The sequence below is a fragment of the Acinonyx jubatus genome, chromosome A1 (genome assembly GCF_027475565.1).
Source record: "Acinonyx jubatus isolate Ajub_Pintada_27869175 chromosome A1, VMU_Ajub_asm_v1.0, whole genome shotgun sequence".
NCBI lineage: Eukaryota > Metazoa > Chordata > Mammalia > Carnivora > Felidae > Acinonyx > Acinonyx jubatus.
In genome coordinates this window covers 24550189-24567625 of record NC_069380.1, presented here as the reverse complement: position 1 = coordinate 24567625, position 17437 = coordinate 24550189, and the positions used below count along the sequence as shown (strand labels likewise).

Sequence of the window (17437 nt, the reverse complement as noted above, 5' to 3'; positions counted from 1 at the left end):
CTGTATGTGAGCTGAGAAAAAAGAATTTGTAATTAACAGCTTAACTTGTTTTTCTAAAAATCACATAAATGTATTACTTGTATTTGAAGTAAAAAGTCAGAAGATAAAGTTTTAAACCCCAACGTTGTAAAATTAATCAAAAGGCAACATTAGCGGTATTTTCATATATACACGTATGTGGTTGGATGCAATGCCAACAACTGAGAATTACCCACCTCAAGAATCATGGCAAATATAGGATTTTTCTGTTATTCTTATAACTCTTCTTAAATTTGGTAGTTTCAGAACAGAAAATAGTTAAAGGATTCAAAGCAAGATTTAGGCAGTGGAGTTCCTTTAATCAAGGAAAATCATACATATTTATATTCAACACTGTAAACCTTAATAACTTATACTGAAAGTTCAATAAACAGCTATCCAATTATTTTCACACCATTATTAAGTAAGAAAACAAAGCAGAGATGGAAAACACTTATCTTTAAAGAATATTCCTAGAGGATCTTTAAAAAAGAGCAACAGAAGTCAAGGAGTGGTATGTCCCTCACTGGCTAACAAAAAATACTGTATACATATTTTTAAAGATAAAAAGAAATCACATAGACATTTACATCTATTTCAAGTAATAGTTGATCAAGCAAATCAATTCTTTTATCAATCAATACAAAACAAATGATTAATGAAGAAATAATTCAGTTATTTCCTGTTACAGGCTCTCATTAATATTTATATGTATATTTTATAAGACTATATTAAACGCTTTAACAGTTAAATCTGACCTTGAAAGTGAAACTTATTACAAACCAGTACTTAAAGGCTTTAAATTTTAATTATGATGTACATGTAAATCTTCTGTACCCTGGTTTCCTTTATATAATAAGACAATTTATTATGAACTTGTTTCTATCCTAAACAGCACCTGAGTGCTCTACATACAGTGAATGCTCAATAAATGACTTAAATATCTTGTGACTAAAAAAGCATTTCTGAAATACACGGGTTTTCTTTCCATCTTTGAATCACATTACGAACTACATTCTCTTCCCTATAAAAAAAAAAGGAAAAAAAGACAAAGCCAAAGAGGGTTATCAAATGGAAAAACATGCACAAAATTAAAAAATCCTTTATTCCAAGTCTAGTAATGACACTGTATTTTTCCATTTTAGGCCATTTCTCTGCCCATTTTCCTCAAAATTACCCCTTCTATAAAAATTTTCTGTCATTTAACAACGAATTTCACAGATGAATTAAAGTATGTATTAAAGTGTGGTAGTAACATAAACAAAACATTAAAATTATTGAAACACTTTCCCCAGGTGTGTATTTATACAGATACTTAAACATATAAAAGAAGTGGTTTTCCCACATTAACAGAGGGCACAGATGCCAATCTAAATACAAATAAAACAGAGTATTCAGCATCACAAGTAAGCTAAAATGTATGTTTACATGAACAGAAAGCCAGTTCAGCGTTTGAATTTTAAATTCTATTAGGCCTCAAAATCTATACACACACACACACACACATCAATTCACTTATTAAAAAAAACTGCAAATGCTAATGTTTGATTTTTACACTCTTGCTGTGTAGCCAAGGCAATCAGCACATTCAATTGGTTAATTAACTTGGTTAATTAACTTGGTTAATTATTTGCTTACCAATCAAGTTTAAACTGCTTTTGTGACAATCTTTACATATGTTACATATTTAAACACAATAACAAAATCGTGAACTGAACTGAAAGAAAAATAAAAGGGCTTTATTGAAAAATTTCATTTAGTTTTGCCTTTATCAAAGGCAAAAAAGATGTTCTAAATAGGTAGTAGTACCTTTATCCACATAGAAATACATATTTTACGTTAATACACAGTTTAGAGATTTGGCAAATGCATTTTAATCTACAGAGTCTGCAGTGGATTGTCTTTTGTCATTAAGATTTGAATTCAGAGCATCTTAAAAAGCTAAAGTTATATCCATTTTAAATTTTAAGAGTTAAAAAGTCTCCCCTCAGTAAAAATAAATCCATAAAATTCTATCTTAAACCATTTTAATACATAATGGGGGGGTAAGTCATACATACAAAAAAATCTGCTGGCAAAAACAGTAAATACTGAGCAAATAATTTTAAAGCATACATTTTATTAATCTTGAAATTAACAACTAGAAAGATCTCGTTGATCTACCACCAAAAGAGAAAATCTGATCAAATATGTTTGTATTTCAGATTTTTATACTAGATAAATCACAAAAGCCATCTTCTAACAGTATATGAACAATTCAAAGTTCTTAATTTACCTTCTATAATTGCTGCTATAACCTTTACCACGGGGTGAAGGGCCATGTACGAATCTACATGTGTTTCCATAGAGGCAGTTGCCAGTCTTCAGCCAATTACGGCACTGTGTCTAAGAGACAGATATTACTATGTAAATTTCAGATTTATTTCTGGATAAACGACGCTACAGGGACAAAATTAAAACAAATTCTACCAAAACTCCAGCTAACCTGAGATACATTATCCCCCAAACAATAAAAATACCAGGGAAAAAAACATGAAAACTGTGACTCTTCTCACTTCTCTTTATGCTACTCAGTTTTAAAAATTTACTGAACATTCCTACAATACAATAACCTGTTCACCTTTATGATACAAATCAGTATTTCAAGAATAGGATTATAAGACAACCCCTGTGACTGTTCTAGTGACAACTCACCTCTGCTGTACTGCCAGTGCTGGGTCCGAGCCTCTCAAATACACTGGGTCTTCGGGATGTGCTATCAGATATGGTCTTGGTATTTTCCACTGTGACCTTCCTTCTAATTTTTGACATTTTGTACTACTTTAACCAAAAAGAGAGAGAGGCAAAACTGTAAAATTCTTCCATTTTAAATTAACTGAGCCTATAACTTACATGTAGATAAAGCTGTAGATCACACTGCAAAATTATGGGGAATTTTTCTCAGGAGAAAAAAGGCATCAGAGAGGTCACAGGTAAACAGAGGTAAACAGTTGGTATCTTCTAAGGCATACCTTCTTAGTAAATTTATAACAACTTTGGAACCTGTTGGCTACAATTTTACCTCTTCTGCAGAATGAATAATATTCTACTCATACAGTTTTCAAAGTACATTCAACCTCAGAAAACACACTGTAAAATGTTTAGTTTCTACGTTCCTTATAAAAGTTTCAAAACTTAGTTAACTATCCTTCAAGGAAAAGTTGTACTATCATTCTCTACCAACTACTTAACGGGAAAAGCTATGTCAAAGAGAACAGGAAATAAGATCAGGTGATAGCAGAAATTATGCTTTATACGGTTCATGACATTAGGTATATTCCAAAAAGCAGCTTGGGAGAAAAGTGAAAACTATTTAAGTATTTTCTCCACCTTACAGACCTTAAAAAAGAACAGTCTATTCAAGGACATTTATTTTCCAATTATATACATATAAAAAAAAAAGTCAATGTTGATAAAATGACTTTCTTTCAAAATGGAACAGGCTACAGAACTAGAAGTCAAGATGTTTCTATAATTTATATACCACACTGACATAAAAATCAAAGGTGCTAAAAGTGATGAACAGGCTACCTTACCATTTAGAAATAAGAAAGACAACTTGTACAAATATTTTACAAAAGTAAATAAAACATTTAAAACTGAAACCATAACAAAACAAATCCAAGTATATAATCAGGTGATTCAACTGGAAATGAAAACGTCAGGTAACAGTATTATGATATACATTAGAAAACAATATTAAATTCCAGATCTAGAACAACTTAGTACATCACTCTGGGAATTGGGTAAGAGCTGCCTAACTAAGACTCCAAAAAAACCACTAACCCATTCAAATTTCATACAATCTAAATAGCTGAAATCTTATCAATAGTCAAAAGTTACTAGAATGAACAATTGCAGCCAAAGAGGCAAAAGTTCCATTTGGTATAGAACTGGTCTCCATGAAGTTCACAAATTCAAAAAGCTCTTTAATGTGGTCTCAAAATAAAGATATATAATTTGAAAGGAAATTAAATCATGAGAGTACCAAATCAAAACTTTAAAAAAATTATAAACAATATTTGGTTTAGTTAGATACTTCTTTTCAGGTCACATTTTTAAAAGAATCCTAAGAATAAGGACAACATTTGACAAATGAACAAAAGATAATGAACCAAGAGAAAAATAGGAAATGATAGTTTTAAATTGGAAAAAAAGGTACAGTCTTATTCTTTAATATAAAATACAACCATTTTATTAATTAATATTTAGTGATTCAAAGAATTCAGAAAATAATTTTAGTTACAAATTTTTAAAAATTAGCATAGAGTGTCCCATAAATAAGAATTTGCTGCAACATGAAATCACATATGTGTCAAGTGTTCTCTGAGTAAGGAACTTTACAGCCAACTGTACATCCAACAGTTACTACTGTAAGATAATCTTTGATTTCATTCTCAGCCCAAATGAGAATTTACAGAGTAAAAGTTGGTAAAATTTCATGTACCCATTTGATTTACCAAACTAAAATGTTCTTTAGAGAGCTGAAAGCCAAGATAAAGGGAGCTGAGGAAAGATCTAGAAAACGTAGAGCTTTGATTAACTGAGAAAACCACTTTTTTACAATTTATATCAGAGCAGGAGGCAACAAAAAGTGAGTATGTCACAAAATATATAGGGAACGTTTAGAACAAAAGCATATTTAAAGTTTCATTATATGTTATTATAAGTACTAATATATAGATGCACATTATAATCCTCATTCACTAATTCAATTTTTAAAACATTTATTAATAAACTTAAAATTGAAGGAGTTCTAGAAGTTCCTTATTAGCTATTACCAGTTATTTAGAACTTGGAAAACAGGCACCCCACCCCACCACACTGCCTCAAGAAGACTAACCCTAACCTTAACGTATTTCCCTCCACTCTCGAAGGAAATAGTTCTGCTCACAAAACTCCTATATATCTCCGCATGCCAACACTTCCAACACACCCTCCTCCAAAAAAAAAAAAATTAATGGTAGTGCTTTCCATAATCGAGGCAAGAAGCTATTTATTATTATACCTAAAACACTGGTCATCTAGCATCTCCCTTCTTGTTTTTCTGAGGGCTCCTTCCTGCTCTGTAATCTGTTGCTTGGATCAGGACTCCACTACCCCCCTGACCTACCACTGAAAACCACAGCTTCTCTCTAATGCTAGATCATTAACATCAACTTTGAAGATTTCAAAAGGTTCAGACTATATGTCAAAGATACTCAAGTGAGGACTAATGACTGAATCGTACACCCCTTCTTGTATTCTTGTCACTCTTTTCCCACAGAGACAAAGCTGCTTGTACCGGTGACATCAAGAACTAGTCAAGATTCACCTACGTAGTGATTATCACTAGAACTTTACTTTTAGCTACTGTTGAGTCTCCCAACTTAGGGGAAAACAGCAAAGAAATAAAAGTCATATTCTCAGCATCCAACAGTATCAGACCTCCTCTCAAAACTGCACTGACTTTGAACACCAAGTCTATGTTATAGGGAGGTCGTGGACAGAAAAAAAAATCTGAGGCAAAGGGAAAAAGTAGGACTTGAACTTTTCTAATTGAAAGGAATAGGAATTCTTCCGACCATCTATCTAGGAACTTCCATCAGTAGTCATCAATAATAAGTTACCTAAATATTATTACTGAAACATTCATGATTGGCATAGACAAAATGCTTCATGTTTGCAAGGAAGACAAAATATGTTTTAAATCCTGTTTGTCTAAATATATACACAAACCTGCAATACATGAAAAGCATTTACTCATATATATTAATTTATTACTTTAAAAGTATGTTACCAATTAATATGACTTAATTAGAATTTTCATTCTAAAAATTTGGGCCCTCAAAGGCAAATAAATACCACAACAGAGGGGCACCTGGGTGGTTCAGTTGGTTAAGGGTCCAACTCCTGATTCGGCTCAGGTCCTGATCTTACCATCTGTGAATTCGAGCCTTGCTCAGTGCAGAGCCTGCTTGGAATTCTCTCTCTCTCTGCCCCTCCCCTGTGCAGTCTGTCTCTCTCTCTCTCTCTCTCTCTCTCTCTCTCTCTCTCTCTCTCTCTCCCCCCCCTCTCTCTCTCAAATAAACAAATAACTTTAAAAAAAAGAAAAAAAACACCATAACAGAATAAAATATAGATATGACTGAGGGGGGAAAAACCTTTTTCAATTAACATCTGAACACGCTTCAATAAGCAAATGCTTCAAAGTATATGAGAAAAGTTAGAAACAAGGAAATTAAAAATGTAAATATTAAAGTCTTCCCTATCTCAGAGACTTTAAAAGCTCTCCCCCCAGATTTGTTTTCAAATTATTCTTTGATTTCAAACTGTCATCACACTTTCACCCACATCATCAAGTCTTTCCCAAACACCATCATTATCAAAGCCCAGGTGACACTGGTGAAAGTCTATTGAGTTATTTTCCTATTTCTCCCCTCTATTTGCACAGTAAATAAATATCAAAATTTTCATGATATCTTTTCAACTGAAAAAAGAAAAACAGGGGACACAAAGTTTGACTCTATTAAAATATAACAAAAGAGGGTCTTAATAAATGGAAACTGTCCCTCCTCTTCCCCCAAAACTTACAAATATGACAATGTACTCAAAGCTACATACTACATAAATATGGCTAAGAAAGGAGAAACATATAGAAACCTCTTTTTAAATTATTAATTATTCCTGAAGCCTAATTACTAAAATTGTGTCAATAAAACATGTATCAATTCTAGTATCCTCACTACAATACAGAATTACATCTTTTTTTAAAAATGTTTTTATTTATTTTTGAGAGAGACAGAGCACAAGGTGGGGGGGGGGCAGAGAGAGAGAGAGAGGGAGACACAGAATCAGAAGCAGGCTCTAGGCTCTGAGCTATCGGCACAGAGCCTGACGCGGGGCTCAAACTCACGAACTGCGACATCATGACCTGAGCTGAAGTCAGATGCATAACCAACTGAGCCACCCAGGTGCCCCTAATTACATCTTTTTGCGGCCTCAACTTCCCTTAGCACAAACGAAAACATAAATTACTTTAATCTGGATGAGTCGTGGCATATTAGGAAACTGTCAAAAAATTAAACAATTAAAACTACATAAATGTACTAACTGGTACTAGAAGAAACCCCTACCCACTGAAGTTCTAAAATTAAAAGGCTTATATTAAAAATAAGGTCTCTTCATATTTATAGTTCATATTTTTGAAAGAAAAAACAGACCTCAGAAACGTATTTGATGCATAATCTGGGAGAATATTTTTAAAAAGAACTTTCTAAAACAACCTTGCATGTTACTTATAAATAGACTAAAACAATTCCAAACTGAATTCCAAACAAAACTAACAGAACTAAATTGACTACACTTCTATGAGCAAGGCAATACTGCAGCACAGTGCAATAAAAATAATTTGTTAAAAAAGACTATGCACAGAGAATGGCCAATGCTGGCAACTAGGATAAAGTGAAGTAAATTAAACTGCAACATACACACTACCAAAAAAGTATAAAGACACTTTCTACAGCAACACCAGTTAATTTTCAACTGTTGCTAACTAGCTCCAACTCTATATGAAATGGAGAGTGGGGTTGGAGGAAGTGGGGGAAATATCCACTAAAAACCAATTCTTCAAATAAATGTAAATTAAACAATTTTGCTTTCTATATTTAACTGCCAATGCATACTGTAATACAAATTAACACTGACAACTTGTAAAAATTCTAATAACTTGTACATAAGTGGAAATAGCATCACTTACGGATTTTAGTATTGATTTACTAATATGAAAATTGGATTTGCATATCTTAAATACGCAATCAACGTTCATTTCGAATCAGCAATGATTAGGAAGCCAGTAAGAGGCATGCATTTGATAAAACTGGATGGTAACAGATCCACACGATAAAAGTCTAAGTTTCATGGTGCAACTATTTTTACAGGCACAAACTGCTATATACCAGCATCAATATTCTTAGTAGTCTCTTGTTTAAATTGTCATGATATAATCTTAATATTTCAGTAAGAATTGGAAAATATATTAAAATCTACAGATTATATCCACAAAACTCTCCAAAATATTGTCGCTTAGGTACTAAAGCCAGTCATTTCAAATATTACAGAACTAGATTCCGCTAACTGGCACCATAAACATTCAGATTAACTGCAACGGTATCACGGTCTTTGAAAAGTGGAAGTGTGAAGATGTTTTCCAAACTTTTAAAACTGTTTTTTTCAAAAAACCCCAAAACGTCTCAGATAGTATACGTCTATAATTTTCAGAGTGGTTCAAATTATCTGAAAACTTTGTAATATAACCCAAAAGCGTAAGCCGCTACGCTCCACAAACAAGACCCTACCAATATCATTCAAGTAATATCAACTTTGAATAACTTTCCAGCCACATAAATTATTTTAACCTGTTTTGGAAAGAGATCATGCCAAACAAGAGACCCTTTCCTTTCGCTCCACTTTCCCCGGCTTCTGACAGATAGGTTGCCAAAAGTAACTACCTAGGAATGTAAAGATAAAGCAGCACTCCTCAACCTCCAGGACCCAAATCTCTAAATGACCACTGTCGGGCAATAAGCAAGACCAAATACAACAGCAAGATAATTTTTCCTAATAGATCTGGAATGCGTAAGAGGGAGCCTCTAAATCTAAGACCATATTCCTGCCCGCTTCCAGCTTATACAAATGCGAATACTGCGCCAAGGGTTCCCAAGCCCAGAAATGGTAGTGTTCCGGCAGAGCCTTTTGTCTGAATAGACCAGACTCCGTAGAAAAACTCGCCAGAATCAGTACAATAGCGAGAAACGAAGCCTGAGCCGAAGGAGCTATTGCACAGTTAAGGGTGGGATGCTGAAGGAGAGCTAAAAATCCTGACGTGACCCGAGCGGGGATGTAGGACAACTCGGGGCCTCCCCATCCCGGGTCCGCCCAACGCCTTTCCCCCAGTACCCACACCAATTCACACAATTCAAGCTTACCTCCTCCCCGAGCTCCTGTCGCAAGCTCAGTCGGGAGGCGCTACCGCCACCACCGCTCCGAGGAGCGGGGGAGGCGACTCTCTGTCCCCGCGCCTGGACCCGGGAAGACGACGACGAGGAGAAGGAGGTGCGCGCGCGACTCCCGGGAACCGGCCCTCCGCTAGCGACGGGCCCCCGGGGTGGCTGAGAAGCAGAACCCGCCCGCCGCTTCGCCAGGGTCAAGTGAGACTGACACGTAGGAAGAAAAAGAACGAAGAGAGACTGGAGAGTAAGAAAAGGAAACGAAAACACTACCAGGCCGCTAGGAGAACCGACTCAAAACGCCGCCGGAAGTCAAGTGTTTGCCCTGATCCCCTCTAGACCGCGGCAGCTTCCGGCCTCCAGATTAGTCGTCAGCGCGCAGGCACCGCCCCTTCGGAGACACGCCCCCGGTCGTAATGTCGGCTCCTAGGAGTGCCGGGGAAATCATCACGTCTGTGCTAGGTGAGAGACCCCCGGAGAGGCGTGCCCGAGCCAGCGGGGGAGCCAAAGTTGCCAATAAAAAGTGAATCTAAGAGAAAGAGTTTACGCCTTTTATTATATGATGTCTTACAATAAACAGCTGTAGTAAATGCACAAAATGCCACATTTGTTGTTGACAATAACTACAGCCATTCATTCATGTGCTCAGAAATGTGCACTGAGCGGTGATAGACGGTGTTTGTACTGTTGTTGACGCTCCTCCGCTTTCTGGGCCTTCGCTTATTACTGTAGAGCAAACGAGACACGGTTGTGTTTTTAAAGGCGCAAGGCAGTTCGTTGAAAATTTGGAGCAGAAATCTTTAATGTCCTAACCACCTTTCCTTTTGTGGTCCAATGATCTGCAAAAAACTAGTTATTAAAATTGCTTGAGGTCGATGGTCAAACGTCCTTAAAGAAAAAAAATTCGCATCTAGCCTCTTACATATTTTTTAGAAAGAAAAAAGCAATGTGAGCCCATTTCTGCCTTAATTTTAAGGTAGCGTTTATTTTGGCCTTTTCTTTGACAAAACCAAGGAATAGGAAAAAGCTTTTCTCAAAACTACGGATGAAACTTTAAAAAGAATTGGTACGATGATTTAGTCTTGTTGGAATCGGTAAATTAAAATATGGGAGAAGAGTGGAAAAATCAAGAGTATTAAACATTCTTGATGACATGCCCAGCTATCTTAGAGACAGCAGCAAGAGCTTCTGTACAAGTGGGTTTGATGTAACGCTCTGGCAGCAAGAATCCATATTTGCCTTTATCTCGAAGTTCAATTGTAAACGAGTATTTTATGCCCAAGTCATAGATCCAGTCATCCGAACCTCCAGGAGCTAGGTCTACAAGAAGAAAAAAGAAATTACTTTTTGAAATACAATGTTTCAAGTTAACTAACAAAATGGAATTTTTCCCCCTAAAATTAAAAATAGCTCTGCTTTTTTTCTGATTATTAAGTAATCTAAGTCTCTGGTAGAAAATGGAGACTGAAGAAAAACAGGTTAAGGAAGAAATTACCCATAACCCTGCCAAAGAGTAGTAATCACTATTAACATTTTAGTGTCTTTTTTTCCCCTCAGTGCATGCTTTAACATAATTTTTTCCTACGTAAATAAGATCATCCTATACATGAAGTGTTGTAACATTTCTTCTTTTTTTAAGTTTATTTATTTTTTAGAGAGGGAGAGAGTGGGGGAGGAGCAGAGGGAGAATCCCAAGCAGGCTCCACACCATCAGCAGGGGGGAGCCAGACATGGGGCTCCAACTTACAAACTGTAAAATCATGAACTGAGCTGAAATCAAGAGTCAGACGCTTAGCCGATTGAGCCACCCAGGTGCCCCTGTAACATTTCTAAACATGATCTCTCTGACCATATTTATGTCTTAATGACTTCAAATCTATAATATCATTTTTTCATGATCTCATAGCACTACACTATAAAGCTGGATATAATAATTATTTACTTGGAGACCTTTAGATTTTTTTCTGATTTCTAATTAATATAAACAACTTTACAATGAACTTTCTGGTTTTCACTAATTGCTTCTTTGCTTCTTTGGAATATTCTTTCCTAGAAGCAGATTTACCAGCCTAAGAGTATGTACTTTTTACAATTATGCTTCATGTTGCCAAATAATCTTCAAAAGAATTGAACCAATTTATACCTCCACTAGCAGGGTATGAATATGCCCACTTCCCTTCCCATACCATCCACAGGAATCATGCATTTCTGGCAATTCTATGGGTGAAAAATACCATAAAATCGCCTTGTTTCTTTGATTACCGCTGAATTGGACATTTTATTTGCTATATTTATTGTCCATCTTTATATATTTTTCTACTCGATTTTTCTAGTGTATATTTTGCTTATTTTTCTACTCGATTCACTTTATAGATTGTTTATAACAGCAATATTAGTGTTATTTGCCTTGTGTAATATGTAAACTTTTTTTTATTTGCTTATTTCGCTTTTGACTTGGTTTATGGCAGAGTATTTATCTTAAAATATTTTATCTGGAATGTAATTTGGAGAAAGACATGTTAGTAATCAATTAACTTCTTTTTCTAAGTAAGTTGTCAGATTCTCCAACCCTATTAATTGAATAACATTCTTAGAAGTGCCTCCTTTATGAGATACTAGACGTCCTTATGTATTTAAGTGTCTTTCTGTCCTTCCTACTCCCTTCTGTTGATCTGTTTCTCCCAGGCTCTGTTCCGCAGTCTTAATTACTACAAGTTTATGATGTGCCTTAATACCTGGTTGGGGCAAATTCTCCTATTGGCCTCATTTTTCAGAATTTTACGAGCTCATCTACCAACTTCATTCTTTCAAATGAAGTTCAAAGTCACTTAACTGTTCATTAGGATTGCATTAAATATACAGACTAATTTAGCACAACTGACACATTTTTATATTGTCTTCCCACTCAAAAACATGCTGCATTTCTCCTTTTATTTATTTTCTTTTATGGTTACCAGTAAAATTTGCTAGGTTTTTCACGTAGATATATGGATTTATTTGTGTGTGTAGACACATATATGCATTCAACAATGAATTCACATATATGTATGTATCTGTATGTATATATGTGTGTGTGTATGTACATATAGAGGGGTATTTATTTTCTACCTGATTATTATCATTTTTTTATATAAGAGAGCTTTAGGTTTCTGTATAGTTAGTTCATAGTCAGCCACCTTACTCAACTTTGTGTTCTTGTTTTGTGAGACAGAGTGTTTGTGTGCACTCAGGGGAGTGGTAGAAAGAGAGGGAGAGATAGAATCTTAAGCAGGCTCCACACCCGCGTGGAGCCCCACTCAGGGCTCAATTTTGTGACCATGACATCATGACCTGAGCCAAAATCAAGAGCAGAACACTTAACCAACTGAGCCGCCCAGGTGTCCCAAACATTACTCAACTTTTGATTGTTACTAATATTTTTGGTTGATTTCTACTGTTTTCCAGGTAGACAATCATGTAACGAGTAAAGTGATCATTTTTGCCTCTTTCTACACCTATACTTGAATTAACTACAAAGGTATTTACCAAAGCATTGTTTATAATACCGAAAAATATCCATCAGCAGTGGACTGAATAAGTTATTCAGAACAACCGCTATCAATATTTGGCATTTCTTCTTCTAGCCATTTTCTCATGCTTATGCACACAACCACACAGATGTATACTGAACGAATGAATGAATGAACGAATGAATGAATGAATGAAAGAGTATGTAGAGATAGACTGATTTCACCACAACAGAAAGTTACTTTTAAAGCTCTTCGGCCCTGAGGCTCTATGGTTATGCTTTGGGGAACAATGGTAGAGAAGAGAATGGGAATCAAGAAAGCTCTGAATTGTGAAAGGAGGGTGTGGGGTGCCTCTCCGACAGAGCAAGGACCTGGGTCAGCAAAGGTAACGGTGGACCAGTGACATCAAGAGACAGACACACCATGTGGACCAATCTGGCCCCACTTTGTTTTGAGACATTTTAGGGGTAGTTGAGGAGGAAGAGGAAGATTCTGGACTTTCTACTAATAGGACATCCAGGGGTAAAGCAATTTATTGAAAATCATATGAATGTGATTATTAAGCTGAATGTATTTTTCTACTCCCGTAGATCATACCTGCTAAAGAAAACTTTGAGGTTTTGAATAGTGCCTCGGGGCTTTTACACAAGCCATTTCCTCTCCTTGGTTTTCCCCTGACACCATTGTTGGGCAGAAGTGTCACCTACAGAGAGAGACCTTCCTAGGTCACTTTAGCTAAGTAACCTCTCTCTCCTGCAGTCATCCTCAAACCCTTAAGACTATTTTATATTCTTCACATATCGATGGGGTTATACTCTATTTTACTATTTAGTTGTTCACATCAGGGATTGGCAAACTTAACCTGTAAAGGACCGGATAGTAAATGCTTTAGGGTTTGTGGGCCACAAATTATGTCATAAAACCATTCGATACTACAGTCATGAAAGCTATCATAGACAATACATAAATAAATGCGTGTGTCTGTGTTCAGATAAAACTTTATTTTTGGGGGGGCGCCTGGGTGGCTCAGTCGGTTAAGCGTGCGACTTCAGCTCAGGTCGTGATCTCACAGTTTGTGGGCTCGAGCCCCGCGTCGAGCTCTGTGTTGACAGCTCAGAGCCTGGAGCCTGCTTTGGATTCTGTCTCATTCTCTCTCTGCCCCTCCCCCACTCACTCTCTGTCTCTCTCTGCCTCTCAAAAATAAATGAGTGCAAAAAAAAATTTTTTTTAACTTTATTTTTGGATACTGAAATCTGAATTTCATATAATTTTAACGTGTCACAAAATCTCGCTATTTTGTGTTTTTTTCCCTCAACCATTTAAAAAATGGAAAAACTGTTCTTATCTCACAGGCCTGTGCCTCACAAGCAGTTAGCTGAATTTGACCTGTGGGTCGCAGTTTGTGGACACCTGGTGACATGTTTATTTTCTCTTCCTCTTTCTCCATCTCCCCCTCCAGTTTCAAAAGATAAAAATCATTATCTGTCTTCCCAATGTGGGTAAAAAGGAGTCCCCCAATAAATATCTGCCAGCAGAAATTAAATTTTAAAATATTTCTTAAGAGTTTGCCCTATATGAGCTATCATCAGTGTGATACAAGCAAAGACATTTAACTATAATGTACTCTAGTGAGCACCTCCTGTCACTATCAAGCATCTAATGTAAAGAGTGTTCCTCAGATTTGTGTAGTGTTCAACCTGTGCAACCTTACACGGTGGCCATTGGCATCTAACACATTCTTTTAACCCTTTATGACCTTTCCTCCTTCACTCAACTACTATGATGACAATTCTATAATCTCTACTCTGTAGCAATGAACACGATTTCTTAAATACCATTTTGTCTTCAGTGTATTCATTTATTAATATAGCCTTGCTCAGTGCTGTCATAGCTATTATGCTTCCATTTCTAATTGTCATAATCCAACTATTTTACGTGTGACCTGGTTTAAAGATTCCATTTAGAAAAATTAAATCCACACAGAAAAACCAAACACACGGATTTCTTTAGTAGCTCACAGTTCTCCAAGATGTTAAGAAGAAATACTTACATAAACTTTCTGAACCACTGCCATGTGTATATCTGGTATTTCTATTAGTATTCTCTATAGCACGGACTGCTTCACTGGCCACGAGAGACTGAAATCAATAGAATATGAAATTTCAGTTAATGTGCAGCTTTAGAGCAGGACAAGTAGAAGTTTCTTTAAAAAAATCATCATAGGGGCGCCTGGGTGGCGCAGTCGGTTAAGCGTCCGACTTCAGCCAGGTCACGATCTCGCGGTCCGTGAGTTCGAGCCCCGCGTCGGGCTCTGGGCTGATGGCTCAGAACCTGGAGCCTGTTTCGGATTCTGTGTCTCCCTCGCTCTCTGCCCCTCCCCCGTTCATGCTCTGTCTCTGTCTGTCCCAAAAATAACTAAACGTTGAAAAAAAAAATCATCATATATTAAATGAATCAAACTGTGTAGGTGAAGAAAAAGAAAGTATATTGGTGGTTGCTAGGGGGGTGAGGGTGAATGAATTGGGGGAGTGTTGGTTATAAAAATTTCCAGTTAAATTTCCAGCTAAACAATGTGTAAGTGTATCACATCATCACATTGTACACCTTAAACTTACATGATGTTAAACATCAGTTATATCTGAATAAAGCTAGAGAAAACTGTTGATATGAAAAATCTGCATAGTAAGAATAAATAAACTTTTATGGAAATCACAGTTGGGTGGCATTAAACATAGACTCTTCTAGTACATTGAAAATTTGATTTAACTTGAAGAAAAAATAATTCTCACATGCATTTTTTAGGAGTTCATTTCTTATACACAATGAAGTATAACTGTATTCCAAAGGCAAACCGCCTGGGGTTACCCTATTCCTACACAAAATCATCACCAAACTTTAAATGCAACCTGTGTAAATACTACATATACCTAATGCTTACTTCGTTTCCTTCTCGCAAACTCCATTCTCTTCTTGGGTAAAATGCCTAATAACTACTAAAGACTCATCACATAAAAAGGATCATGTGCCCAGTGTGGAGCAGGCTAATAAGTAAGTCTGTTGTTCCACTACATTTGTTTCTAGCTTATCCAGACCTTTTGCGAAGTTCAGGCTAGCATCCGCTGTCACTCTCTTGAATAACCCAGAGGAGTATCAGCGCATATTATGTTGTACCCCTCCTTTGTTCAAAAAAATTGTAATGGACCTCCACTGTCTACAGAACAAAACACATGACATGATATTCTGACATGCCAACAAGCAGACCACATCTACTTTCTGATGGCGTCAGTCTCTACTCTCACACCCACAGGGTCCCCTGAACACACTTTCTGCGGGGACACATCGCCTCCGCTTTGAACGTCCTCCCTTCCCGGTCTGCCTATAGAATTCCTGTCTTTCCATTTCTGGCTGAAAGTGTATCTGTTCTTCAATGGCAATCGCCCTGTATTATTATGTTTTCTTTATAGTATGTCGCCCTTTAAGAGATGAGAAATTCCTCAGGGACAGGGACTTTATCCCCAAGCATATCTAGCATTTCCTTCTGAATCAGTTAACGAGGCCACCCCCATGCTAGCCCCGTCAGAACTGAGGATCAACCATCTGGGCCAACTTATTCAGTAGTCACTGCACCTCAAATATAGCTACTTGTAACATTTGCTCATGGCTGAGCTCCCTAACCATATCATGTTCTCTTAAAGGGCAGGGTCCTACCGGATGCTTCTTTCATCAGTGTCCGCCAAACACAATAATTTACACCAAATAACTCAACAAAATATGTGTGACAACAGTAATCCAAAAATAAGGGAAAATCAGACTAGTTCTATTTCCAAATCATGATAAATATCCTTTCGTTTCTTCAAGGATGACACCAATAAAGGAGCTCTCCTTAAAAGTTTTCCTTTGAGAAGAAGAAAGAATTGCAAGCATCAAGCACGTTTATGTTCTAAATGAGCTATTTTCAGGAAGTGCAAATAACATTATATTTGTCATCAGCCACTGCTAGCCCTTAATGTGGCTATAGTTTATTCTTGTAAGAGAACCAGGACATAAAACCAACACCAAAACCAACCAAATAAACAAACAAACAAAAACCCCAAAAACAAAAATCAAACAAAAAAACACCCCACAAATAATCTAATTAAATAATAGGCAGAGAACCTAAGTGGATATTTTTCCAAAGAAGGCATACAAATGGTGAACAGATACATGAAAAGATGCTCAACATCACCATATATCAGGGAAATGCAAATCAAAACTACCATGAAATATCACCTTGCACCTGTCAGAATGGCTATTATAAAAAATACAAGAAATAACAAGTGTTGGCATGGAGATGGACAAAAGGAACTCTCGCGCACTGTTTGATAGGAATGTAAATTGGGGTGAACACTGTGGACAACAGTATGGAGGTTCCTCAAAAATTAAAAATAGAAATATCATATGATCCAGTAATTCTACTACTAGGTATCTACCCAAAGAAAATGAAAACACTTGCTTGAGGGGTGCCCGGGTGGCTCAGTCGGTTAAGCGGCCGACTTCGGCTCAGGTCATGATCTCGCGGTCCGTGAGTTCGACCCCCGCGTCGGGCTCTGTGCTGACAGCTCGGAGCCCGGAGCCTGTTTCAGATTCTGTGTCTCCCTCTCTCTGACCCTCCCCCGTTCATGCTCTGTCTCTCTCCGTCTCAAAAATAAATAAACGTTAAAAAAAAAATTAAAAAAAAAAAAAAGAAAACACTTGTTTGAAAAGATACATGACCCTAAGTTTATTGCAGCATTATTTACAATGGCCAAGTTATGGAAGTAACCTAAGTATCCGCTGATAGATGAATGCATAAAGATGTGTGTGTGTGTGTGTGTGTGTGTGCGCAATGAAATATTACCCAGCTAT

The 17437-nt window shown here is 36.6% G+C and overlaps 2 protein-coding genes across 8 annotated transcripts in view; both read right to left on the bottom strand.

Moving 5' to 3' along the window:
* Nucleotides 1–9425, bottom strand: part of ZC3H13 (zinc finger CCCH-type containing 13) — a 95478-nt gene extending 86053 nt beyond the window's left edge. For 2 of the 7 annotated variants that reach the window (XM_027064859.2, XM_027064863.2), the window contains exons 1-3: nucleotides 9024–9384; nucleotides 2713–2838; nucleotides 2294–2403 (exon numbers count right to left, since the gene is read on the bottom strand). In XM_027064859.2, coding sequence (XP_026920660.1) covers nucleotides 2294–2403; nucleotides 2713–2829 — 227 coding nt within the window. In that variant the 5' untranslated portion in view covers nucleotides 2830–2838; nucleotides 9024–9384. Of the gene's footprint in view, nucleotides 1–2293; nucleotides 2404–2712; nucleotides 2839–9023 lie in introns of all 7 variants that reach the window. The other 5 variants (XM_027064864.2, XM_027064865.2, XM_027064861.2 and 2 more) reach the window with 4 other exon arrangements.
* A 156-nt stretch (nucleotides 9426–9581) lies between these two features.
* Nucleotides 9582–17437, bottom strand: part of CPB2 (carboxypeptidase B2) — a 50291-nt gene continuing 42435 nt past the window's right edge. The window contains exons 10-11 of the mRNA XM_015068917.3: nucleotides 14604–14691; nucleotides 9582–10364 (exon numbers count right to left, since the gene is read on the bottom strand). Coding sequence (XP_014924403.1) covers nucleotides 10180–10364; nucleotides 14604–14691 — 273 coding nt within the window. The 3' untranslated portion in view covers nucleotides 9582–10179. The remainder of the gene's footprint in view (nucleotides 10365–14603; nucleotides 14692–17437) is intronic.